Source organism: Psammomys obesus, unplaced genomic scaffold (genome assembly GCF_907164565.1).
Source record: "Psammomys obesus unplaced genomic scaffold, mPsaObe1.curated_primary_1811, whole genome shotgun sequence".
Lineage (NCBI taxonomy): Eukaryota > Metazoa > Chordata > Mammalia > Rodentia > Muridae > Psammomys > Psammomys obesus.
In genome coordinates this window covers 115,888-143,194 of record NW_026589969.1, presented here as the reverse complement: position 1 = coordinate 143,194, position 27,307 = coordinate 115,888, and the positions used below count along the sequence as shown (strand labels likewise).

At 39.5% G+C, this 27,307-nt stretch overlaps 1 protein-coding gene across 2 annotated transcripts; it reads left to right on the top strand.

Annotated features, from left to right (window-relative positions):
* Positions 1-6,852: 6,852 nt before the first annotated feature.
* On the top strand, positions 6,853-24,091 carry LOC129675522 (UDP-glucuronosyltransferase 2B17-like). 2 transcript variants are annotated; one of them, XM_055605492.1, is made up of 6 exons: positions 6,853-7,615; positions 10,225-10,373; positions 11,595-11,726; positions 15,391-15,478; positions 15,902-16,121; positions 20,464-24,091. In XM_055605492.1, the coding sequence occupies exons 1-6, from the start codon at positions 6,892-6,894 to the stop codon at positions 20,741-20,743; spliced, it is 1,593 nt and encodes a 530-aa protein (XP_055461467.1). In that variant the 5' UTR covers positions 6,853-6,891; the 3' UTR covers positions 20,744-24,091. The 2 variants fall into 2 exon arrangements, with proteins under 2 accessions (XP_055461467.1, XP_055461468.1); XM_055605493.1 differs by lacking the exons at positions 15,391-15,478; positions 15,902-16,121 and having other exon boundaries at positions 20,464-20,510.
* The last annotated feature ends 3,216 nt before the right edge of the window (positions 24,092-27,307 follow it).

Sequence of the window (27,307 nt, the reverse complement as noted above, 5' to 3'; positions counted from 1 at the left end):
TAGAGCTTGTACACTGGCCTCTACCCATTAGGCTATCTAATTGGCTAATAGTTTCTGGTGCTTCCTGGAATCCTAGGGTGGTGAGAATACCTTGGGCAGGAAGATGATTTTTCCTGAAGGAGGCCTCCTCCTTCAACAGCTTTTTGGGTATGGTCACTGTATGGCTGGTGTTTTAGGAATTGCCACAGCTCAAATCCGGCGTATAGACCTGAGTGGTAATTGTGGTCTTTGTTAGTCATGGGGGTTCTCATCTCACCCAGAGAAGTTCTAGAGATAGCTGCCCTGCTGCTGGGTTTCTTGGTCTGAATTTAGTGAGCTGCTACTGTTGTTCTTAAACAGTTTTCTAGGCACAGCCCTTTTGAAGAACCTGTGAGTTTGGTCAGCTTACTTAGGGATAACTCGTTGCCACTTGGAGCAGTATCTGAGGGCTGATCTCAGGGATCTCAGGCTTCTATAGGTCTGAGGTTAGAACTCTGTGCCCCAGTACCCAAGCGGTAATCAGTGTCAGGTGAACACAGCTCTCATGCATGCTGCAGGAGGCTAGAACCTGGACCCTGCAGGGACCCAGAAAATTTTCTGGAGCTGGGTGTCCTGAGGTCAGACCAGATGTTTCCTCCTGCATAAGGGAGTTTCCTCCAACAGTGAGACCCAGTCTGTGGTGTTTGGGGGTGCACAGTTCTGTCTGGGGTGGCGCATAGAACACGCAGTCACAGGCAAGTTGTGGCTCCAAGCTGGGGAATGGGCTCCTGCAAGAATCTGGGAACTTCTCCCAAGAACTTTTCAAAGTAGGGGAAGGGGGCCTGCTGAGTGCTCTAAGCTAGGACCTGCTATTTCCATCACTGTGGGGGTTTTCCAAAAGGGAAACCCCATCTCTCATGCCCTGGGACCCACAGTTCTGTCTGGGATGGTGAGTTGTGTGCACAGCAAGTCTCTAGGCTGGCAACTGAGCACCCGTCAGATCCTGAAACATTTTCCAGGGATTGACTCTATGACCAGAGGACAGTCCCATTTGTTTCCTTCACTGTGGCGTTCTCTCTGGACTGGAAATCCCAGGGTCGGGTGTTTTGGGCCCACAGTTCAGCCTGGGAATGTTGTCAGGACAAGCAGGCATGTGGCTCTGGTCCGGCAACCAAGTGCATGCCTGGACCCTGGAACTCTTCCGGGTTTTAGCTGGGGGACCTGAGAATGGTCTCAATTGATTCCCACACCATGGAGCTTCCTCTCACTTGGGAAACACTGGAGTTTTAAGGCCCAGGGTTCTGTCTCTTGGTCACTGTGCCAACACTGCTGTCCTGTTCCTCACACATAGTGTCCTTTGGATCTCCATACATTTTGTGTATTTGTACAACTTAAAATGTTTCTATTGTTGAATGGTGGTTTTATTATTCTGTGTTCAAAAATTATATTTTTAGTTTGTATCATCTTATTGAGAATTATTTTGAAGCTCTATTCATGGTGAATTTTGGGAGTGTGCCACATACTCCACCTGATGAATGAAATTTTCTGTATTTATCTGTTTAGCCAGTTGAGTTAGTGCTGAACTGCAATTCTGAGTTATTGCCTCAGTGATCTTCCAATGGATTGAAGTAAAATTTTCAGAACACTAACTATCATAGTGTTGAGTCTCTTTTTAAATTTTTATTTATTTTTAAAACTTAATCACTTTACAGGATGATCTCATCCCAGCCTCATCTCATCCCAGTCCCACCCTCATGCTTCCTCCTGCTCCCCTCTGTCCTTCTCACAAAAAGAGAAGTCTTCAAAGGGAACAAACCCACCCCTGGTACCTCAAGTTGCCCCAGGAATAAGGTAAGCCCCTTCTGCTGACACCAGACAACGCAGACCAGCTAGTAGAAACAAATCCAAAGACAGGCAAGAGAGTCAGAGACAGCCCTACTTCCACTGATAGGGACCCACGTGTTGACCATACCACACAGCTGCTACAAATTTCTATAGGGGGCCTAGATCCAGCCTCTGCATGCACTTTGCATGATGTTTCAGTCTCTGTGTGACCCCAAGGGACTCTGTAGCTCATCTTGTGGTGTTCTTGACCCTGCTGGCTCCCTCAGTCATTCCTCACTCTCTTTCCCCTATCTCTCCAATTGTTTTGTTGTGGGTCTCTGCATCTGTTTCCATCAGCTGCTAGATGAAGCCTCTCAGAAGACAGATATGCTAGGCTCCTGTCTGCAAGCACAACAGAGTGTCATTAATAATGTTGGAGGCTTGTTCTGTCCCACAGGGTGGTTCTCAAGTTGGGCCAGTCGTTGCTTTGCCATTCCCTCAATCTCTGCTCCATCTTTATGGCTTCACTTCTTGTAGGTGAGACACATTTTGGGGTGAAAGTTTTATGAGTGGTTTGGTGTCCCCCTCCCTCCTCTGGAAGCCCAATCGGGCTACACAAAGTGATGACTTCAGGTTCTATATCCTTTAGGAGTCTCAGCTAGGATCAACCCCACAGCCTCCAGGGAGCTTCCTATGTCTCAGATACTCCCCAACCCAACAGTTTTCATTTTCACAAAAGATCCTGCCACTCCCACACTCACCCACCTGCTCTCTCCACACCCCATCCCCTCCCCCATTATCAGCCCTACCCCATCTCCCACCCAGGTCCCTCCCTCTGTATACTTTGGATGTCTATTTTATTTCCCCTTCTGAGTGAGATTCAAATGTCCTCCCTTGGCCTCCTTGGCTTCTTGGGTCTGTAGACTGTAGCATAGTTATCCTGTACTTTATGACTAATACCCAATTACAAGTGAGTACATCCATGTGTGTCTTTCTGGGTCTGGCTTACCTCATTCAGGATCATCTTTTCAAGTTTCATCCATTTGCCTACAAATTGCATCACACTGTTGTTTTAAATAGTGAGTAGTATTCCATTGTGTAAAGGTACCACATTTTCTTCGTCAATTCTTCAGTTGAGGGATATCTAGGTTGTCTCCAGTTTCTTTTTTTTAATTTTAAATTCATATTTTTTTTAGTAATTATAGTTTTTTCACTTTGTATCCCAACTGTTGTGCCCCCCCAGCCCCTCCCAAACTCACACTCCCTCCCTCTTCTACACCATAGCCCCTCCCCAAGTATATTTATAGGGGATGTCCTCCACCCCTACAGTCTGACCCTATTCTATCAAGTTTCATCAGGACTGGCTGCATTGTCTTCCTCTGTGGCCTGATAGGGCAACACCACCTCAGGAGAGGTGATCAAAGAGGAGGCCGTTGAGTGCATGTCAGAAACAGTCCTTGTTCCCAATATTAGAGAACCACCTTGGAAACTGAGCTGCCATGGTCTACATCTGTCCAGGGATGTAGGTTATCTCCATGAATTGTGCTTGGTTGGAGTATGAGTCTCAGAAAAGTTCCCTGTGCCCACATTTCTTTATTTCTCCTTGTAGAGATCATATCCCCTCCAGGTTTTTCTATCTCCTCCTTCTTTCAGGAGATTCCCTGCACTCTGCACAAAATTTGGCTATGAGTCATAGTATCTGCTTTGATAACCTGCTGGGTAGAGTCTTTTAGAGGCCCTCTGTGGTAAGTTCCTGTCCTGTTCCCTGTTTTCTCCCTGTTCTGATGTCCATTCTATTTGCCTTTCTGAATGAGGATTGATCATCTTACCAGGGTCCTCCCTCTTGATTAGCTTCTTTAAGTATACAGATTTTAGTATGATTATCCTATATTGTATGTCTAATATCCACTAATAAGTAAGTATATACCATGTGTGTCTTTCTGCTTCTGGGATACCTCAATCAGGATGATCTTTTCCCACCATTTGCCTGCAAATTTCATGATTTTCTTCTTTTTAATTGCTGAGTAGTATTCCATTGTGTAAATGTACCACAATGTCTATATCCATTCCTCAGCTGAGGGACATCTGGGTTGTTTCCAGCTTCTGGTTGTTACAAATAAAGGTACTACAAACATCCAGCTTCTATTATGAGTAAAGCACATCGGATGTTTGCTGAAAATGATTGGAAATGTGTTATTGGATATGATTTGAAATATATTATTGCAGCTGTTTTTTCCTTTTTTCAAACTGATGTTTTTGAAAATATTTAGTGACTTTAAAGGTCACAATATATACTCTATGACTTAAACCTATGCTTGCACTTATAGTTATGTCTAATACAGTACACATGCAGTTTGCTTATGTAAAATATTTATTTTTCTAATTTTCAATGCAAGTGTTTCTTTACCTATGAAGTAATTTTCTCATAAGGTAGCATCTCATGTTTAGATGTTTTGTTGATTTAGGCAGTATATACTTATACATATACATATACACATACATATACATAATAAATTATTAATTCCATGTTATTCACTTTATATTCCCCCTGTGGTTCCCTCCCTTCTCCCATTCCAATCCCTCTCTTCCTCCACCCTCTGCATGCATGCCCTTCCCCAAGTCCACTGATAGGGGAGGTCTCCTATTCCTTCCTCCTGATCCTAGTCAATTAGATCTCATCAGGAGTGGCTGCATTGTCATCCTCTGTCGCCTGGTAATACTGCTTCCCCCTTGGGGGAAGTAATTAAAGAGCAGGCTAATCAGTTCATGTCAGAGACAGTCCCTGTTCCTATTACAATGGAACCCACTTGGATACTGAACTGCCATGGGCTATATCTGTGTAGGGATCTTGGTTATCTCCATGCGTAGTCCTTGGTTGGAGTATCAGTCTCAGGAAAGACCCCTGTGCTCTGATTTTTTGGTTCAGGAATTTCACCTGTTAACACCCAAGCTCATTATTTATAATTAAAGCTATCCCTCTGTAATTCATTTATTTTATTTCTTCTTTTATATATCTATGGTTCCTTTTTTTCTCATATTGTTCTTTTTTTGTAAGTTGGTGGTTTTCTCATTGCTACCTTGACTGGTAAAGGCAATACTGAAATAAATATTTGAATATATCTATGAGTAAATTTTCAGAAAAGATTACTTTCTCAGTTCTCCTTGCTTGCCATGCTGAATACTACTCCTTCCTATCAGGGGATAAAATACATGTGTAATAACAAAATTTGATTTTGGCAAAGGACTTTGTCAGTGTGATGAAAAATACAGGTGGCTTTTGTGATTAAATAATTTCTACAAGGGATGCATCCTACAGTGGTTTGAAAGTTTGTAGCTTCAGTATAATATGAGAGCAAACAAGAACACAGGCAAATCACATGTCAGTGTCCAAGGGCTTCATGGGCAAACGGAAACATTGGGGAATCTCAGAAATGGTAGGTATGGTGTTTCCTGAAGAGGAGGGAATGCAGCTTTACCTGCTCATCTACTCAGGGGATTTGTGCACTAAGATTCTAAGAATAAACCTCCCAGCTACACGTTGGGCCTAGGGAAGGCTCATGGATAGATAGGCTGAACCAAATATGAAGGAGAAGTTTCTCATTTCTTTGGAAACCCAGTTGTGTCGTGTAAATACAGATTTTGTTTGGGTTCCAAGTGTGGGAAGTGAGAATGTCTTTCCTCTGTGGAAAACTGCCCTGTGAGAAGGCATTCAATGTTTGTCAGCTGGAAACTATCTGAATCAAGGGAGTTTTCCCACTTTGGTGTACTGATGTAGTTTAGGTGGAGTCTTACTGTTTGGCTGAGTGGTACCACCTCTGCTGCTGCTGCTGCTGCTGCTGCTGCTACTTGTTTGCTGCTGCTGTGGTTTGCTGCTTTGCTGTTTGTCTGGACTGCTGATATTCTGACTACTGAGATTGGTATATCCCCAAAGAGCCCAAGGATTCTAGTCAGGTGGAAGTAAGAAAAAGAGGTAAAGATACCCTTTTCCTATTAATCTCCTACCTAAGGTCAGGGTATGGGAAGGGAGGGAGAGGTGTTTAAGAGCATCAAGTAAACTAGGTGTTTGAAAAATCTAAGTCCACACAACTAGCTGCCTTCAGCAAAGCTTAGCAACAAGTACTACTCAGGCCTGTCTCTTTGGCTGTTTTCCTGGCAACCGTGATTGGCAGAAACTCTTACCTATCTGATTCCCAGGGTTTCTATCAGTAAGACACACTGTCAAGCTTATTTAGAAATTGTATGTAAGTAAATACATTAATCAACATTCTCTTTTTCATGCCTCTTTCATATCTTTATTTTTTTAAATCAGGTTTAAATTTTTTAACTTTTATTTTTATTAATTACAATTTATTCACTTTGTATATCCCCCGTAGCTCCTTCCCTCCTCCCTTCCCAACCCAAACTTGCCTTCCTCTTCTCCACCTTCCTCTTCTCCCCTACCCCAGTCCACCTATAGGGGAGGGCTTCTTCCCCTTTCTTCTGACCCTAGTCTATCAGGTCTCATCAGGATGCATTATCTTGCTCTGCATCCTGGTAAGGCTGCTCCCCATTTAGGGGGAGGTGATCAAAGAGCAGGCCAGTCAGTTCATGCTGATACTGCAACCAAGGACCATTCATGGAGATAACCTAGAACCCCTGCACAAATGTAGCCCATGGCAGATCAGTGTCCATAGTAATAGGAACAGGGACTGTCTCTGACATTAATCAACCTTCTTACAAAATGTTCTTGAAAATGATATCCACAAACACTGACAAGCTCTGTAGTTACTACATCTTAGGCTCTAGTTGAGAAAGAAAGTCAGACTCACATCTCACTAACAAGTGTTCTTTCCACTTTTCAGATCTTTTGCAAACAGAAGAGTTATACACTCAGGACATGATTACTAATTTCACTTCATTACAAAACATGTGACATTAAACACACACATGCAAATATTAAAAAGTTAAAAATTTTCTTTAACTACCTTCCTCAGCCTACAAATTAATTAAGTATATTTGCTTTAAACAACTCAGGTTACATTTTAACTCATTGCTCTTTTCTGTTTAGACATGAGGGCAAACAGTGACAGAAGGGAAGACACTCTGAACAGAGGACTGTGCTCTCCCAGGATGCCTGTGAAGTGGGTGTCTGCCCTGCTCCTGCTGCAGATGAGTTGCTGCTTCAGATCTGCTAACTGTGGGAAGGTGTTGGTGTGGCCTATGGAATACAGTCACTGGATGAATTTAAAGATAATACTGGATGAACTTGTACAGAGGGGTCATGAAGTGACTGTTCTGAGACCATCAGCTTCCATTTTGCTTGATCCTGAAAAATCGCCTGGCCTTAAATTTGAAACATTTTCTACAACTATCAGTAAAGATGATCTGGAAAATTTTTTCACAAAGATTGTGACTATGTGGACTTATGAGCTGCCAAGAGATACATGTTTATCATATTCTCCTTTGCTACAAAATATTTTTACAGAATATTCTGCTTATTATCAAAGTCTTTGTAAAGACACAGTTTCAAACAAACAGCTTATGGCAAAACTGCAGAAATCCAAGTTTGATGTCCTGATCTCAGATGCGATTGCTCCCTGTGGGGAACTGATAGCTGAACTGCTCCATCTTCCTTTTCTGTACAGTCTTCGTTTCACTCCAGGCTACACATTGGAAAAGTACAATGGAGGATTTGTGCTCCCTCCCTCTTATGTACCTATGATTTTGTCAGGACTAGGTGGCCAAATGACATTCTTAGAGAGGGTGAAAAATATGATATGTATGCTTTATTTTGACTTTTGGTTCCAGACATTTGATGAGAAGAAATGGGATCAGTTCTACAGTGAAACTTTGGGTAAGTTATGTTTCTCATCAATAACCTAGGACCTAACTTTCACATGCATTTAAAGCTATCTGTCCATGAAATACAAAGTGAGGTTTTCTTTTCTAGGTGGTCAAATATAATACAATATTGGCTAAGAAACTCTGAAACATTCTGCTAAAGCTCATTTTATTGATCAAATGGAAGAAGGCAGGAGACCTGATATAGGGCATTCTGGTCACGTATACAATTGCAAAGAGACACAGTAGACTTTCTCTATGGGATTCTTTACTCCTTTTCCTGTAATTTAACCTCTATCTTAATAGGTCACTAGCTAGTTACCCAAATCTTCATTAGCGTAGAGTAAAGAATGATATATTTAATGGAATAAACATGCATATATAACATTGAAGAAATTATTTTCTCTTGCGTAGGGCTATGCTTTATTTAAAACTAAAATGTAGGTTTTGGAAGCATCCTAGCTCTCACCCATGTCCAGGGACTCAAAATTGCCTCTCTGTTCAGCTTCAGAGGCCCTGCTGCCCTTGTATGGTATCCACAGGCACCTAAATTTGCTGATCTTATACTCACACAGATACAATACACATAAATAAGAGGATAGATTATAAATATTTTTCATGGGTTACCAAAGAATTTCCCTAATTTTGAAATATACTGCGTTAGTTCACAGGGTTAAAAATGGAACTGAGGCTTCTACCAACCTCACATTTCTTGATTGTATCCTTTTCTAGTATCCATTGAAAAAATATCTAAATTCTATAGAAACATGGACACACAGTCATTCAGTCGCTATTTTTCACGTCATGTTCATTCTTTTAAAAAATAAATCTCTCATCATAATTCTAAAAATATTGTGACTTTTTGCATGATAAGTGACATGGAATTTCTTAGTATGAAACAAGAATAGAAGCACTTATATGTGAGTATATACTGTGTAAGTCTTTCTGCTTCTGGGATACCTCACTCAGGATGATTTTTTTTAATTATTTTATATTAACTACAGTTTGCTTACTTTGCATCCCAGCTGTAGCCCCCCTCCTCATTCCCTCCCAACCCTACCCTCCCTCATCTCCTTCCTGCCCCTCTCTAAGTCCACTGACAGGGGAGATCTTCCTCCCCTTCCATCTGATCTTAGCTTATCAGGTCTCTTCTGGAGTGGCTGCATTGTCCTCTTCTGTGGCCTAGCAAGGCTGCTCCTCCCTCTGGGTTGGGAGGAAAAGAGTCAGCCACTGAGTCCATGTCCAAGACAGTCTCTGTTCCCCTAACTAGGGAACCCACTTGGAGACTGAGCTGCAATGAACTATATATGTGCAGGGGTTTATGGTATATACTCACATATAAGTGGATACTAGATCTATAATACAGATTATATAATATAATCTATAAAACTTACTAAAACCTGTACAACCAAAGAAGTTAAGCAAGAAGTTCCCTGGGTAAAATGATCAATCCTCACTCACAAAGAGAAATGGGATGAACATTGGAAGGAGAAAACAGGAAACAGGACAGGAGCCTACCACAGAGGGCCTCTGAAAAACTCTACCCAGCAGTGTATTAAAGAAGATGCTGAGACTCTTTAACCAAAATTGGGGCAGAGTGCAGGTAATCCTATGAAAGAAGGGAGAGTTAATGGGAACTGGAGAGGACAGGAGCTCCAAAAGGGGAACAACAGAACCAAAATATCTGGGCATAGGGTCTTTTCTGAGACCGATACTCTAACCAAGGACCTTCATGGATATAACCTAGAACCCTGCTCAGTTGGATCCCATGACACCACAATACCCAAGCTGGTTCCCTCGTAAGGGAAACAGGGACTGTCTCTGATATGAACTCAGTGGTGGGCCCTTTGATCTCCCCCTTCCACCAAGGGGGGAGCAGCCTTTCCAGGCCACAAAAGAGGACACTACAGCCAGTCCTATTGAAACCTCATAGGCTAGAGTCAGATGAAAAGGGAGGAGGATCTCCCCTATTGGTGGACTTAGAGAAGGGAATGGGAGGAGATGAGGGAGAGGGTGGGATTGGGAGGAAATGAGAAAGTGGGCTACAGCTGGGATACAAAGTGAATAAACTGTAATTAATATAAAAAAATAAACATTTAATTAAAAAAAAAGATTAGAAGCACTAAGCGTACATTCAACCATTCATAAACTTGCTGCTGCCTTGGCAAAACCAGCAAAAAGGACTACTTACAAACTACACTGTCCCTGATGAAATCTGTCCTGGGTAAACAGCATGGTTTGTGTTTTGAACCTGGAATGTGTATATGCATTTGCAATGGTCCTTCTGAAACTTAGATAGAAGTAAAACTTGTGCTTATTGTTACAGTGGTTTAGTGGATCATTTCAAATTATCGTGAAAACATAAGGTGATTCTTATAGTTTCCATTAAAATTAAACCAAACTGACATTTATGTATATTATATGAGCTTCAAATCTATTATACATGCAAATTATGTTACATATAAATAAACATTGGGTTTATTTATTTATTTATTTATTTATTTATTTATTTATTTAAATGCACATGCTCTAATCAAAGAAAAATTCTTCCAACATCTCTACGAAAACATATTTTATATTCAGATGACAATCCCTTCTCATTTGCTCATCTTCTCCATCTAGGAAGGCCCACCACCTTATCTGAAACAGTCAGCAAAGCAGAAATGTGGCTCATTAGGTCCTACTGGGATTTGGAATTTCCTCACCCGACCTTACCAAATGCTGACTATGTTGGAGGACTCCACTGCAAACCTGCTAAACCCTTGCCTGAGGTAAGTACAATTTTTTTAATTTCTTTTGTTTTTTGATTTCACTTGTGCTGAAAGTGATTCTACACCTTTCACTACATTTTCTCCCAGTGACAGAGTTATATAGGAATCAAGCACACTGCTAACTAGCAGCTCAGTGAACTCAAGAGAGAACATGAGAGACATAGGAAATGTACATATCATTTGAGTTAAACAAAGTCAGGTAAGGTACTTGGGTGGTTAGTCGCCGGGTAAGGTTATTACCAAGCAACCCAGAGGATGTGAGTTTGAATCTCCAACACCCATGTAATAAGTTGGGTATCCTGGCATGGTAAGTATGACTTTAGTCCTGAGATGGCAAAAACAGGGTAAGACCAACAGCTTGATGGCTATTAATCTGTTAAGAATGGTGGGATTCATGTTCAATTAGAGACAGAATCAAAAATATATATTAAAGATTGATAGGGAAAGACTCTCGATTTTGACCTTTGGATTCATGTGCGAAAACAAAGACAGGGATTCTCTCCAATACCACCACCTCTCAACATACTTACAAAAACATACACACAAGTCCATGCATAGACACACAGAAGACAAACAAATTCAGTTAGTTAAACTGGATGAGAAACTGTCATTTATTCAAAAGTGGTGACTAGTGTATATCAGAGGTAATGGTTTGATATCAAATGAAACAATATAGACACAGTTTCAGCTCTAAGCAGTAGATTGTGGAGGTAATGGTACATGTTTTCAGTGCAGTTATGATTATTTTGCAAAAGAAAACATTTTATTGATCATAGTTGGAAATGTTTATTAACTACATGTATGTATATACTACAATAAAGATACTATTTCATCAAACGTTAGTTAATAATATTAAATGAACCATCATAGAGAACAAAAAATACTAAGGAAAAAATACACTCTACTTAGAATGAGAAAATGTAAATGAGCTACAATTTAATGACTACATCATACATAGTATACTTTTACTTTTGCGTTTTCATTTTGCCAGACCAAAATATTTAGTAGGTGGTTGAATTATGTGTGAGTACACTTGGAACTGCTGCCTGTGACGTTCAAAGTGTTTGACCTTGCTATTTTTGTCTTCTGCATTTTTAACAGCAGTATTCTAAAACTTCCTAGGAACACTTCAATTTTTATTCTAGTTATTTTCATAAAAATTTACACAAGTGATTTCTCTTCAGTTGTTACTTTGTGATGAGGCAGGTTCTTTCTTAACAGGAAATGGAAGACTTTGTCCAGAGCTCTGGAGAGCATGGGGTTGTGCTGTTCTCTTTGGGGTCCATGGTCAGTAACATGACAGAAGAAATGGCCAACACAATTGCATGGGCCCTTGCCCAGATTCCACAAAAGGTGAGATAAAGTCCCCTCATTGGAGGCAACTCTATAAATGTCCTTCAAAGGTCTGATTACAGTGGGAACAGGGACATGAACTGATTGGCCTGCTCTTTGATCACCTTCCCCTGAGAGGAGAGCAGCCTTACCAGGCCATAGGGGAAGACAATGCAGCCACTCCTGATGAGATCTGATAGATTAGGATCAGAAGGAAGGAGAGGAAGACCTCCCCTATCAGTGGACTTGGGGAGGGGCATGTGTAGAGAAGGGGGAGGGAAGGTGAATTTGGGAGGGGAGGAGGGAGCGGTTTATGGAGGGATATAAAGTGAATAAAGTGTAATTGATAAAAATTAAAATAAAAAAGTTCTTTAAAAAAATAAATGACAAAAAAGGGTCTGATTACAAAAATTATTGGTGAAAGGTAAAGTTTTAGGTTATCTATAATTTACATTAACCAATTTAGAAACAGATATGCATAACAAACCTTACAATATATACAAGTTTTCCAGAAGTTGTTTTTGACCTAGAATATCTTGTATATAAACATTGTGATCTCTGTGGGCACATTCTGAAATGCTGGTGTGAGAGGACCTTGCTCTTCAGAGTCACTAGTTACGATTGTTGATTATTTAAACTCAATGCATACATAAAAGTTTTGGTGGGATTATTCACATTTATTTTATTTTCTAGCCGAATAATATTATGCAGGTATTGAAACTGTCTGAAATGTATCATGGCTCTGCTCTGCATCCTAATTTTGAAGCAGGCCTGTTCAATGTGTAGTTGAGAGGGCCATTTAAATTCTCAACTGTCATTCAAAAGGCCCAGGGGTCTTTTCTGAGACTGATGCTAGTAAAGGCATTACACAGTAAGCCTATAGCCAACATGAAAGAAAACAGAGAGAAACTTAAAGCAATCCCACTGAAATCATGGACAGGGTAAGGTGGTCCACTCTCTCTGCATTTCTTCATCATAGTTCTTGAAGTCCTTGCTAAAGGAATAAGATAAGTAAAGGAGATCAAGGGCATACAAATTGGAAAGGAAGAAGTCAAAGAATCACTATTTGCAGATGATATGTTAGTGTACATGAATGACCACAAAAGTTTTACAAGAGAACTTCTACAGCAGATAAACACCTTCAGCAAAGTGCATGGATACAAAATTAATTTAAAAAAAATCAGTAGCCCTCCTGTATGCAAAAGAAAAAAGAGCTGAGAAAGAATTAGGGAAATAACACCCTTCACAATAACCACAAAGGACATAAAGTACCTTGGTGTGACTCTAAATAAGCAAGTCAAAGACTTGTATAAAAAAAAGTTCTAGTCTCTGAAGAGAGAAATAGAAGAAGATATCAGAAGATGGAAAGATCTCCCATGCTCAAAGCTTAGCAGGATTAATATAGTAAAAAAGGGGACTGATACTCCAACCAAGGACCATGCATGGAGATAACCTGGAACCCCTGCACAGATATAGCCTGTGGCAGTTCAGTCTCCAAGTGGGTTAATTAGTAAGGGGAACAGGGATTGTCTGACATGAACTCAGTGGCTGGCTCTTTGATAACCTCCCCCTTAGCAGGTAGCAGCCTTACCAGGCCATAGAGGAAGACATTGCAGCCAGTCCTGATGAGACCTGAAAGGCTAGCTAGGGTCAGATGGAAGGGGAAGACGACCTCCCTTACAAGTGGACTTGGAGAAGGGCATAGGGGGAGATGAGGGAGTAATGTGTGATAGGGGGAAAATGAGGGAGGGGGCTGCAGCTGGGATACAAGTGAATAAACTGTAATTAATATAAAAAAGTTCCCTTTTGATTAACTTAAAAAAAGATAATTAAAAAAATGTTTCAGGGCTGCCTTGCAAAATATTTTTCGAAGAAATACATAAAGGAAAGACAGATGTGAGTACTGCTCTTATAATAACCTCTGTGTATCATAAAATATGAAACACCCAGCTTTGCTTATAACTAGAGAGAATGAAAATCGTAAGATTCAAGAAAGGAATATGAAAATAAGAAAGAGTCTAACAGAACCTGCTATGAAAACAGTTTCAGATGGCTCACTTCATAAAGCACACTACAAAGTAATTTTCTGGAGATTAAATTTAAATCTTTGAACATTTATGAACATAACAAATTTTCTAGTGGAAAAACCCCTCTATAATCATCTACATTAGTTTATTTGCTGTGATCCAGTATCAGTCACATAGTAAGTCTGTGTTAGACATGTGGACCATTCTCCATTTTACAAGATTTGTCTACAAACAATAGTGGTTAAACAAAAGTAAACCCACTCCTATCCACTACACCTGAGAGGAGAGTGAAAACACCTTCCAAGTACAATCTCATGTTTTGAAGAAACTGAGGTCAAAAGACTCATCTGTTTTCTTGGAGTGGTTCTTAAGAATCACTAAGAATTCTTCTTCTGTGAATTCATTCCTGATATCACCCTCTTTATAATTATTTTAGATAAAGAATTTCTAGAGTGATTTTGACTTGAGAGGTAAATAAACCTAATGGTCGTTTGATGTGTGAGTATCCACACATGCACAGGTCTAAGAAGCTAGAATCACTAGAAAGAGATTCTCAGGTGACATAGGGCTCTATGTGAATCATAGACTGACTTCTTCCTTGGGGTTTATGGTCTTTATTTGGCCCAAGATGGGACACAATTATATAAAATATAAATTATTAGTAATGGGCCACTGCTTTCTTCAATTGAATTATGACACCATGTCTATGTAGTATATATGTTCATGTGTCATGAACTATCTCATTTGTCTAAACAACCCTGCTTGGAAAATGAGGATTGCATTCAACCAGTCTGAATGTAAAAATGAACAGAGAAACTGCTGACACACTCTTCATCTCCATCTTTAAAGGATCTCATTACTCAACTCTTTTGATTTCCTCATCAATACCAGGGGAAGTATTTAACTATGTTATGTTTAAAATAAAAAAGTTACATATTTAAAGTTATTTTTTTGAAATTACTTTTTGTTTTGTTTTATTTTTATATTTTTTGTTTAGATGTTTACTATTAATCTGAATCATAGCTCCCTGTCGCCTCCCTGTCCTCCCCTCACACCTTTCTCTCCCTCTCTTGCCCCTCAAAATAGTGGAGGCCTTCCCTGCACAAACCCACTTCAGCACACGCAGTCTCATTAGGACTGTGTATTTCCTCTTTCACAGTGTCCTGGTTACACAGCCATGCCAGGGTGAAGTGATCAAAAGTCATGCAACAAAGACCTTGTCAGAGACATCCCCCATCCCTTTTCTGGGGCACACACATGGAGGCTAAGCTGACCATTGTGTATATACATGTAGAGTGTCTAAGTCTAGTCCATGCCTGGTCCTTGGTTGGTGTTTCAGTCTCCACAAGTCATGTTGGGAGCAGGTTCATTGGAACTGTTGTTCCTCTTGTAGAGCTCCTGTTCCCTCTGGGTCATTCTATCCTTCTCCGCATTCTTCTACAAGGCTCCCTATATCATTTCTACCTTCCCACTCTTCTCTCCAAACTCTCTTGTACCGTGCCCCTTGCTCTCTTTAAAGTTCATTGCATCTTTTTCATTAACTGCTGGTACATACATAAAAGTACCTATACATGCATTTATATTCCTAAATATAACTTGCTCAGTCTGGAAAATGTTAAATTTGGCTCCAGAAATCAAGATAATCTCATATTTAACAGGTTCTTTGGAGATTTGATGGCAAAAAACCAGCCAACTTAGGACCCAATACTAGAGTCTACAAGTGGCTCCCCCAGAATGATCTTCTTGGTAAGACTCTGGAAAACAATGTTGAGTCATGACTGACTTTCTCTATACCCATCCTGGTTGACTTCAAAAGTCTTCATATTACATTTAGAGATGGTACTGTTTATTTAAAGATAACAGTTCTGTTATGCATCTGGTCTTTTGTTAACACTCATTTTCTCTTATCTCCTATGTACTGTATGTGTTTAACTATATACTTTATGTGTTCAGTATTACATAGTTCAAGTCTCAAGTCACATTCAAATCTGCAAAACGGTCTCTGTATATTTAACTTCTTCTTGCTCTGAGAAAGAAAAATATTTCAGTGATGTTTGAGTATAAAAATCTTCATGTAGAAAAATCTCCTTTGAGCTCCTCATAGTATTCATTTCTTTTCTCATGTCTAAGACAGCTAATTAATGTTAACCTGAATTCATCTCATTCTAGGACACCCCAAAACCAAAGCCTTCATAACTCACGGTGGAGCCAATGGCGTCTATGAGGCAATCCACCATGGAATCCCCATGATTGGCATTCCTCTGTTTGGAGAACAACATGATAACATTGCCCACATGGTGGCCAAAGGAGCAGCTGTTGCATTAAATATCAGAACAATGTCAAAGTCAGATTTGCTCAATGCCCTGGAGGCAGTCATCGACAATCCTTCGTGAGTGTAACTTCCTAAAATGTGTATCCATTACTTCTTTATTCATTGTGCTTCTTACAGAAGGCCAAAGAAGCAAGAATTATCTTGAAGGCAAAAACAATGATAGGTGCAGAGACAAATTAGAACATGATTCAGTGCCATGATTTTTTTCTTCTTTCTTCTTGTTCTTTATTTCCATGTTTTCCTTTATGTTTCCTTGCAATGTGTATCAGGCTGGTCCAAAATGTAAAACTTTTCTGCTTCATCCTCCAGACTGCTAGACCAACAGGCATATGCCACCAGCACTAACCAATTTTTCTTTTCAGTTCTTTTAGTAAGGCAATTGGTTAGCATTTTAAGGATAGTATAGAACTTATATAGCAAATAAACGAAGTAAATAAAATGTCAGGTACCAACCAGATCTATTGCACACAGAAGCCATAGGATAACATTACCACAATCAAGCTTAAATGTTATAAAAGAGATATGTAAGTTTTATGGCAGTTACAATATTCAGCACAAAAATACAATTGATATTAACATAAAAGTAAAGCATATGGTTGGATGTTTAAATATGCAACCTAATATATTAAGATAAATTGAAATAGTGAAAACATAAGAGTGAAATAAAGAATATGTCCATCATCATTTCTTTAATGAAAAAAAATACAACTTGGAGGTACTTTCCTGGAAAAAGTTATTTCTCTACAACTCTCACCGTTCCTTAGGTGCCTATAATAATATTGTGTAGAGTTTGGCCTAGGGTGAGATTTATTCCTGTTTATATTAGCTTGACTACTGACGTCATCCTTATTCAGCTCTTATTTAGGCAACCATATTATTGAGACCTCATCAGTGTAGCTTTCCTCAAAGATGCAACTTCACAGCAACTATCCTTGCCCTCCACTTCTTATAATGTTCCAATCCTCCATTCTATGATTTACCATGAAAGCTAGATTTCAGGTAAGGTGCTTTGAAGTCAGTTACCGCTCAGAGGTCTCTGGTTTCTGATGTGCATGCTCTTTCATCAATAGAAACTTACTTTCTACCTCTGGAGAATAATTAAGGGCAACGTCAAGTCTGTATGTTTTTAAGTTTTTAAGGACTGTCTCTTTGACAGTCCTGGCCAAAACCTCAAAACAGGGCTTTTCATGTCTGGCATTGGGGTTTATGTTAGGTAGTCCTTGGCTCTTGAAGAGAGTACCATCAGTTCAGGTAAGAATAGTTTATTACAAGAAAATCATGAAATTTGCAGGAGGCAAATGGCAGGAACTAGAAAAGATCATCCAGAATGAAGTATCCCAGAAGCAGAAAGACAGACATGGTGTATACTCACCTATAAGTACATATTAGACATATACTAGAGGGTAAATACACTAAAATCTATACTCCTGAAGAAGCTAAACAAGAAGGAACACCCTAGGAAAGATGTTCAGTCCTCATTCAGAAAGATAAATGCAATAGCATTGGAAGCAGGAGAACACAGGGAATAGGACAGGAGCCTACCTCAGTCAGCCACTGAAAGATGCTACTTATTGAGGTATGGAAGCTGATGCTGAGACCCATATCCAAACTTTGGGCAGAGTGCAGGGAATCTTATGAAAGAAGTGGAGATAGAAAGACCTGGAGGGGGCGGGAGCTCCAAAAGGAGACCAACAGAGCCAAAAACACATGAGCCCTAGGTACCCTGCAGAGACTGATACTCCAAACTAGGACAATGCATGGAGAAGACTTTAAACACCAGCTCAGATGTAGTCCAGAGATGCAGTCTACAAGTGGGGTCCCTAGTAAGGAGATCAGGGGCTTTCTCTGGCATGAACTCAGAGACAGACTCTCTGATCACCTCCCCCTGGAGGGTGCAGCCTTGCCAGGCCACAGAGGAAGACAATGCAACCAGTCCTGATGAGACCTGATAGGTTAGGGTCAAATAGAAAGGAAGGAAGATCTCCCCTATCAGTGGACTAAGGGAGGGGCGTAGGAGTAGAAGAGGGAGGGAGGGTAGGATTGGGAGAAGACGAGGGAGGTGGCCACAGCCGGGATACACATTGAATAAATTGTAATAAATGAAAATAATAATAATAATAATAATAATAATAATAATAAAGAATAGTTTATAGAAACTATATATATGCTTATACATGGAATAGCATATAGAATAGGGAGTTGGATGTAAGTTAATATATTTATTAGTGGCTTTTTTAGACATCTTTATTGTTATTTTATCCATTTTGCTCTTTCTGTATTAACCTCGCTCCCCCTTTTAAAGGACCCACCCCTCTTCCAATTTCCTTTATCAGACTACTGAATACAGCCATTTCTCTTCACCCTCTTCTTTATTTGCCTCCCTATCCCTCTCTAAGGAGCCTCCACTCTTCCCATTCTTCCATCAAAGAAGTTGAATCCTAATTTTAAAATGCTGTAATATGCATACTAAGAAATGAGGATGATATAATAAAAAGCAATACACAAATTTCCAATCAGTCCTTGTAAATAATAGGAGGGTATGTTACCACCATTGCAATTACTTCTTGTGCTACAGCAAACTGATATTTGGGGTTGTTGACTCATGTCTCTGTGTAACCCTTCTTTTTTACATATTCATTAATAATCATTTCAGATATAGAATCAAATGCACTTGTAATGCTTCATTGTGAAATTTTGACCACTTTATTTCTAAAAATCACACTGCTAACAAAAAAGAAGTTAATAAAATAATAGCAGGAAATAGGATCAAGGATGGCTCAGTAGGTAAGAGCAAGGCTTACTCTAGCAGAAGACCACAGCTCAGTTCCCAGTGCCCATGTCTGGCAATATACAAAAACTCCAACTCCTCAAATATCTTACACACACATACATACACACATACACACACTTAAATATAATAGCAAAAGTTTTTTATTCCATTTTACAATTAGAATAATTTATGTAATTCAATAATAATTCTTGTCATTGTAAAAGAGAAGAAATTTAGACTTTCTACTAATTTCACTGAATAATTAGTAACTTTCATGAGAAATATATAAAAGTAATGAAAAGCAGCCATTATATATAATTAATAAGAACCAGGAAATTTTTGTAATTACAGTCTTTAATCGCTGATATGGCATTTCATAAAATTTTCTTTTCAAATCCAACCTCTTATCAACCATTAGAAAGACGTGTGTCATTGTGGAAACTTGGGAGAATTTATTCTTAAACTAGTATATTCTGATGCTAGTATAAAGTTTTCATGAAAAGTTAGTTTTTCATTGTTTACTGGGTTGTTTATCACTCTAGAATGGCAATGGGACCTGGGAGATTGAGGCTGATAAATGAGACAAAATAGTGTCATGCAATTTCCTGCTTTATTTAGAGCATCAGGCAATTTGTTCTCTGAGAGTTAAGAGGAGTCACATGAGCAGTGTGGACAAGCCTTCCCCAGTGAAGTATGTTTTTTTTTTTTTCCATAGAGGCATATAAACAAATGGCAAGAGCCAGTTGTAATGAAAAACCTGACATAAAATCACTCCTGTCTGCTACATCTAAGAGGGACACAAAAGCATAATCCATGAATGAGTCCATGTTTTCTGTTTGTTTGTTTGTTTTTTGTTTTTTTTATCTTGTTTTCTTGGAGTTTTCTCACAAGCACTGAGGAATCACCTCACATGATCTTGGACCATATTATGACACTGGATAACTGAAGTATCATAGACTCAAATAATACCTCACTTTGTTGTTCTGTAAAGTTTTTTTTTTTCCTGGCTCACAATACTTTTATTTTATTTTTACTTACTACAATTTATTCACTTTATAAACCAGCTGTAGCCCCCTCCCTTATCCACTCGCAATCTGACCCTCCCTTCCTCTTCTCCTTCCATGCCTCTCCCAGGGGCCACTGATAGGAGAGGTCTTCCTTCCCATCCTTCTAACCGTCGCCTATCAGGTCTCATCAGGACTGGCTGCATTGTCTTCCTCTGTGGCCTGGTAAGGCTGCTCTCCCATCAGGAGGAGGTGATCAAGGAGCCAGCCACTAAGTTCATGTCAAAGACAAAATCTGTTCCCCTTACTAGGGTACGCACTTGGGACACTGAGCTGCCATGGGCTACATCTGTGCAGGGGTTCTAGGTTACCTCCATGCATGGTCCTTCAACTGTCTCATTTTCGGGACATTTTCTCTTTTCCAGCCTTTCTGAGTATATGCTGCCATATGCTTCTTGTATACTCAAGAAGCTCAGAGATCCCTGATAACATCTTCCTAGGCATGAATTTAAAACAAATAATTTTCCTGCTATTTTGTATAATCATCTTTACTGCCTACACAAAAAACTTGTAAATGTGTATTTTAATTCATTCAGTGAATTGATGCCTATTTTATCTCTTACAGCTATAAAGAGAATGTTATGTGGCTATCAACCATTCACCATGACCAGCCTATGAAGCCACTAGACAGAGCTGTCTTCTGGATTGAGTTTGTCATGCGCCACAAAGGGGCCAAACACCTGAGACCACTCGCCTTTAATCTCACCTGGTACCAGTACCACTCTCTGGATGTGATAGGATTCCTACTCACCTGTGTGGCAGCCATTGCTACCCTTACTGTAAAGGGCTGCTTGTTTGTTTACCGATTCTTTGGAAGGGAGGAAAAGAAAAAGAAGAATGAATAGAGCTCATTGAAAACACACTACATGAACTGAATTTCAGCATCCTTCTAATTTATGAACCACCTTCCAAACATTCATTGATTACTTTATCAAAGCATATCTTCTTTGTAATTTTTATAGCATGTAAGAAGACATATAGCTGTGGCTACTGATATGTGATCAAAGAATGCCATCATTCCTTTTAATTTCTAAACTATGTAATGTAAAACAATCATGCATAGGGTATAAAAAAGGAAAATGAGGAAGTATTTGACAAAGTCTTAAAAATGAAACTATTAACCTACCAGTATTTTAATACTGTTCACTTGATTCATTCTTCAATCTGACTCTAGAGATTTCTAAAATAAAAAAGCACTAAATTTAAGTACTCACATATAAATATGGTTTTCCTGTAAAAGTCTTCATTTTTATAGTCTTGGGGATAGTGTGGTTTATTTTAGAAATACATTTTAAATGGTAGGGATTTGTACGCTCCATAGAAATTATTAGCAAATATCAAATGATCAAAATTTCATTCTAAAATAGAATATAAAATTCAGTCATCTACTTCATAGACTATAATTTTTCTGAGTTAATATCTATATAGAATGGGTTGACTATTAAAATATGTAAAATTGTGACATACTAAAACAAGGTTTTCTCCAATATTTTCATATGAAATTTAGAGCATTTTAAATCATACACTCCAGTTATCAAATGTTGATAAAGAACAGAGTTCTGCAATCTAGTGGAGAAGCAATATTTCAAGGCCTTTATTCAAGAGTTTGCAAAGAAAACATCTGAAGCTGAAAGATTAAGTAAAAACAGGGTTGGAAAATGAATTACCTACTCTTTTGTTGCTGTATCAAAATATACTGCAGTACCCACACACCTATGAATACTTGAATTTTGACAAAGAAGCCAAAACCATTTAATGGAAAAAAGACAGCATCTTCAACAAATGGTTCTGGACCAACTGGATGTCTACATGCAGAAAAATGAAAATAGATACATATTTTTTACCCTGCATAAAACTAAAATCCAAGTGTGGATCAAAGACCTCAACATGAAATCAGATACTCTAAATCGGTTAGAAGAAAAAGTGGGGAAGAGCCTAGAACTCATTGGCATAGGAGACAACTTCCTGAACAGAACACCAACAGCACAGACTCTAAGAGCAACAATCAATAAATGGGACCTCATGAAACTGAAAAGCTTCTGTAAGCAAAAGATACTGTCATCAGAACAAAATGACAGCCTACAGACTGGGAAAGGACCTTCACCAACTCTATATCTGACAGAGGGATGATATCCAGAATAGATAAAGAACTAAAGAAGTTAAAAAAGCAATAAATCAAGCAATCCAATTTAAAAATGTGGTACAGAGCTAAACAGAGAATTCTTTATAGAGGAATATAGAATGGAAGAGAAACACTTAAAGAGATGCTCAACATCCTTAGCCATCAGGGAGATGCAAATCAAAACAACACTGAGATTTCACCTTACACCCATTAAAATGACTAAAATAAAAAACTCAAATAACAACACAAGATGGATAGGTTGTGGAGAAAGGGGAACCCTGGTAGGACTGTAAACTTGAACAATCACTTTGGAAATCAATCTGGCACTTTCTCAGACAGTTAAGAATGCTGCTTCCTCAAGATCCAGCTATAACACTCCTAGGCATGTATCCAAAAGATACTCAAGTACACAACAAGAAAATTTGTTCAACCATGTTTGTAGCAGCTTTATTCATAATAGCCAGAACCTGGAAACAACCCAGATGTCCATCAATGGAGGAATGGATACAGAAATTGTGGTACCTTTACACAATGGAATACTACTCAGCAATTAAAAACAAGGAAATCATGAAATTTGCAGGCAAATGGTGGGATTTACAAAAGATCATTCTGGGTGAGGTATCCCAGAAGGAGAAAGACACACATGGTATATAATCACTTATATAGACCTATAAGATATGGTAAACATACTGAAATCTATACACCTAAAGAAGATAAAAAAAGGAGGACCTGGGGTAAGATGATCAATCCTCACTTAGAAAGAAAATGGGATGGTCATTGGAAGTAGGAGAAAACAGGTAACAGGAGAGGAGTCTACCGCAGAGGGCCTCTGAAAGACTCTACCTAGCAGTGTATCAATGCAGATGTCCAGACTTATAACCAAACCTTTGGCAGAATGCAGGGACTCATATGAAAGAAGGGGGAGTTAATATGACCTGGAGAGGACAGGAGCTCCACAAGGATCTAATATATGAGGGCACAGGGGTCTTTTATGAGACTGTTTCTCCAACCAAGGACCATGTATGGATATAACCTAGAACCTCTGCTCAGATGTAGCCCATGGTAGATCAGTATCCAAACGAGTTCCCTAGTAAGGGGAACAGGGACTGTTTCTGACATGAACCCATTGGCAGGCTCTTTGATTCCCCTGCCCCCCTAAGGGAGGGAAGCCTTGCTAGGCCACAGAGGAGGACTTTGCAGCCAGTCTGAAGATACCTGATAAGCCAGGGTCTGATGGAAAGGGAGGAGGACCTCCCCTATCTGTGGACTTGGAAAGGGGCAAGGAGGAGATGAGGGAGGGAGGGTAAAATTGGGATGAGGAAGAGGGCTACAACTGGGATACAAAGTTAATAAGCTGTAACTAATATTAAAAGAAAATTAAAAAAATTAAAAATAATATACTGCAGCTCAAGGCAAAAACAAAACAGTTTATTTTGAATTCTGGTTAAAGTCATTAGAATGCATGGTAGGTGAGCAGGCAAGGCTGTAGGGAGCAGAAGGATTCTCCCTGATCACAAATAAGTAGCAGAGACAATAGTAGAAAGTGGGCCAAGCTGCAGATTTGCAGAACTTCTTCCAGTGATTCACTTCCTCCAGCAAGATTTAAATTCCTTAGTACTCTAAAACCTCAAACAGCACCACCAATTTAGGAAAAGGGGTTCAGCTATATCAGTTTATCAGAGACATTTTTCATTCAAACCATAGCAGGAAATAACCTTGTTTCTAAAGTCTCATTTCTTAGCATCCCATAGGTTCTTAGCATTCTGTTACTCTATCTGTAAGTCTATCACAGCACCACAGAACACTTGCACTTCTTCAGTGTAAGTTAACTGTGATCATGAAGCTTGATATATGTTTGAAATGAAGTACATGAGCAAGGGATACTGACTAGCAGCCACACTGGTGGTCATTCATGAGAGGATCTGTTGTGATTTGAGAACTGTTATAAGAGAGCTATGTAACATTTATGGCAGTTATCTTTCAGCATCAAAATTCAAAAGATATTAACATAAAAATAAGTGTCTGGTTGGATGTATAAATATGCAACCTAATATTTTAGGATAAATTCAAATAGTGAAAACAGAGTGAAGCAATGAATTCGTCCATCATCAGTTTTCTTTTATTTAAAGAAATTCCAATTGGGAGGTACTTGCCTTGGAAAGACTGTATCCCACTCTCAGCTTCCCTGAACTGCCTATGATAAAGTTGGGGTCAGGATGAGATTTACCCCTTTCCATATTAGCATGACTATTGGTGTCATCCTTATTCAAAGCTTCTTTAGGCACCCATGCTTTAGAGGCTACTTGGGTGTAGCTTTCCTGATATTTCTCAAACACGAAACTTCACAGCTGATGTCTTGGCCCTCTGGCTTTTATACTCTTATACTCTCAGATTTGGGCTTTCAGGGACAAATGTGAGTATAGGAGATCTTTCAGCTCTCTGGTGTCCACTATTTTGGCAGTTGGCAGGGAGACCTTAAATTCAGGTAACCACTACAGTTGTCTCAGTCACTGAGCATGGAGGCTCCTGTTTGGGATAGCTGACATCACAGGCACAGACATGGGAGGCTGGTATAGCCGCCCACTCGAAGGCCCTCAGATGCCTCTAGAGCTGCCCACTGCCTCTGCAGACCTATGAGGGCAGTGCAGCTGCCCACTGCTGCCACAGAACTGGAAGGCCCGCCTCTGCTGTCTTAGTTACTGAGCAGAGAGGCCCATGTGTGGAGCAGTGGGTACTGAGAGCCATCTCAGCCACAGAGGGAGGCTCATGGTTGGGTGCAGGGGGTTGAATATTTACCACTCTTAGTCTTCAGAGATGTCTGTGAGGTGACCTGGATCCAAATGGCGTCAGCTCACGGGTTGTTCCCTCTCACCCAGGAAGCCTCAATGTGAATGTTCTGGCTTCAGCTGCCTCTCTACTCACCAATTTCAGAATTTCAGATCCTGTGCCCCTCAGATATGATGCACGCTGGTAGCCGCCATCTTGGATCTCTCCCATACTTTGATCTTTGAATATAAGTCCTTAGGAGTCTGTTTGATACAACTATTATTTATTAAAATATAGCAATAGATTCTCACTCACCTTGTGAATCCTGACTGACCACATATTCCTGACCCAACATTGGTGTCAGATAAGAGCTTCCCTTGTGGATCAAAAGAAGGGCTAGTTCCTAAGAACCAAGCACTCCAGGTGTTAAACAATGACATCTTTTACCGTAAAAGTCATACATCTCTTTGCTAAAATTAGATTTTTAAGTAAAATTATATTACATAGCTCCAATAAAAAAGTTGAATGTGAAATATACTTTCAAACAGCTAAGTGAACTGACCTGTGGTATTTGCTTATTTAGTATACTCATTTAAATATTGGAGTGTGGCAAGTTGCTTGTTTGTCAAGTTTTGTCAAGCTACTTTGTTATTAAGTTTTCAGTGTAAAACATGTTTTTACCTTCTTCCCTCATCTCCTCTCTACTCCTTTCCAAGTCCACTGATAGGGGAGGTCTTCCTCCCCTTCCATCTGACTCTAGCTTATCAGGTATCTTACGATTGGCTGCAATGTCCTCCTCTGTTGCCTAGCAAGGCTGCTCCTCCCTCGGTGGGGGGGAATTCAAAGCACCAGCTATTGAGTTCATGTTAGAAATAGTCCCTGTTCCCCTTACTAGGGTACCCACTTGTATACTGATTTATCATGGGCTACATCCGAGCAGGGGTTCTAGGTTATATCCATACATGGTCCTTGGTTGGAGGTACAATCATGGAATATTACTCAGCAATTAAAAACAAGGAAATCATGAAATTTGCAGGCAAATGGTGAAATCTAGAAAAGATCATCCTGAGTGAGGTATCCCAGGAGCAGAAAGACGCACCGTATATACTCATATATAAGTGGGTACTAGACCTATAAGGTAGGATAAACATACTAAAATCTGTACACCTAAAGAAGATAAACAAAAAAGAGGACCTGGGGTAAAATGATCAATCTTCACTTAGAAAGACAAATGAGATGGACATTGGAAGTAGGAGAGGACAGGTAACAGAACAGAAGCCTACGAGACAGGGCCTCTGAAAGACTCTACCTAGCAGTGTATCAAAGCAGATGCTGAGACTCATAACCAAACCTTCGGCAGAGTGCAGGGAATCATATGAAATAAGGGGGAGTCAGTATGACCCGGAAAGGACAGGAACTCCACAAGGTCCTAATATATCAGGGCACAGGGGTCTTTTCTGAGACTGTTTCTCTAACCAATGACCATGTATGGATAAAACCTAGAACCTCTGCTTGAACGTAGTCCATGGTAGGTCAGTATCTAAACAGGTTCCCTAGTAAAGGGAACAGGGACTATTTCTGACCTGAACTCAATGGCTGGCACTTTGACCTCCCCCACCCCACCTCCGAGGGAGGAGGCTCTAAATAAATTTTAATAAATGTATAAATAAAGTTAAATTAAAAAAAAAGGGAATGTGGAATAAACCAAGTACTACAGTTTCTATTGATAGTCCTCCTGAGTAGATCCCTTGTGTGTTGTGTGTTGTTTTCTTTTAATTCTCACTCCCCATTCAGGAACTGTTTGACTCTACTGGCAGGCTCCTGCACTGGAGTATTACTGTCAAAGACAACGGTTTTCAGGTAAAGTGGATTACACTGAATTGTTTTGATAGTGTGCAGTCACCAGGCTGAACAGCTTTGAGAAGAAAATTCTGTTTTTTTCTTAATAAAAATAAATAAAAATGAAGAACAACTGTCCTCAACATAGATATATCACACTATGCCCTGAAGCAGTCTTTCCATTTCTCGAAAAACACTATCTAGTAATGTCTGAATTATCGATATCACAATAAAACAGTCCTGTTCAATTAATTTATAATTTTGTCCTACTCATGAGCATTCATAATGTCCAACCAGGATTAAAGAACGAGATGCATGGATTCATCCAACAAACAAACAAACAAACAAACAAACCATTCAGTAAGCATCTCATTGTTCTATGAAGTGGAGATACAAAATGAGTAAAACAGGTCTCTGTCCAAGATGAACTTAATAAAGGGTGGGTGTAAGCTGTCACTGAAGATGCAAATGAGTGCTAATGCTCTGACATGACTGCCATTTGAGTCTGTATTCATGATCTTTAGCATTCCTGGACTTTTACTAACTTGAGTAGAGAAATGAAATCTTAAGTGGGTCACGTCATAGAACCTCCCTATTACTGGAATTTAAAGAAGGAGCAAGTAGAAATAATTGTGCTGAATGGAAGAACGCCCCTGCTTGGAGGAGGTTAGCCTTCATCACA

Excerpts from the sequence above, each read along its gene's own strand:
- LOC129675522 (XM_055605492.1), top strand. The coding sequence starts at position 6,892 with ATGCCTGTGAAGTGGGTGTCTGCCCTGCTCCTGCTGCAGATGAGTTGC. Across the intron at positions 10,374-11,594 it reads CTGCTAAACCCTTGCCTGAG|GAAATGGAAGACTTTGTCCA; the intron begins GTAAGTACAATT and ends CTTTCTTAACAG. Across the intron at positions 11,727-15,390 it reads TTGCCCAGATTCCACAAAAG|GTTCTTTGGAGATTTGATGG; the intron begins GTGAGATAAAGT and ends CATATTTAACAG.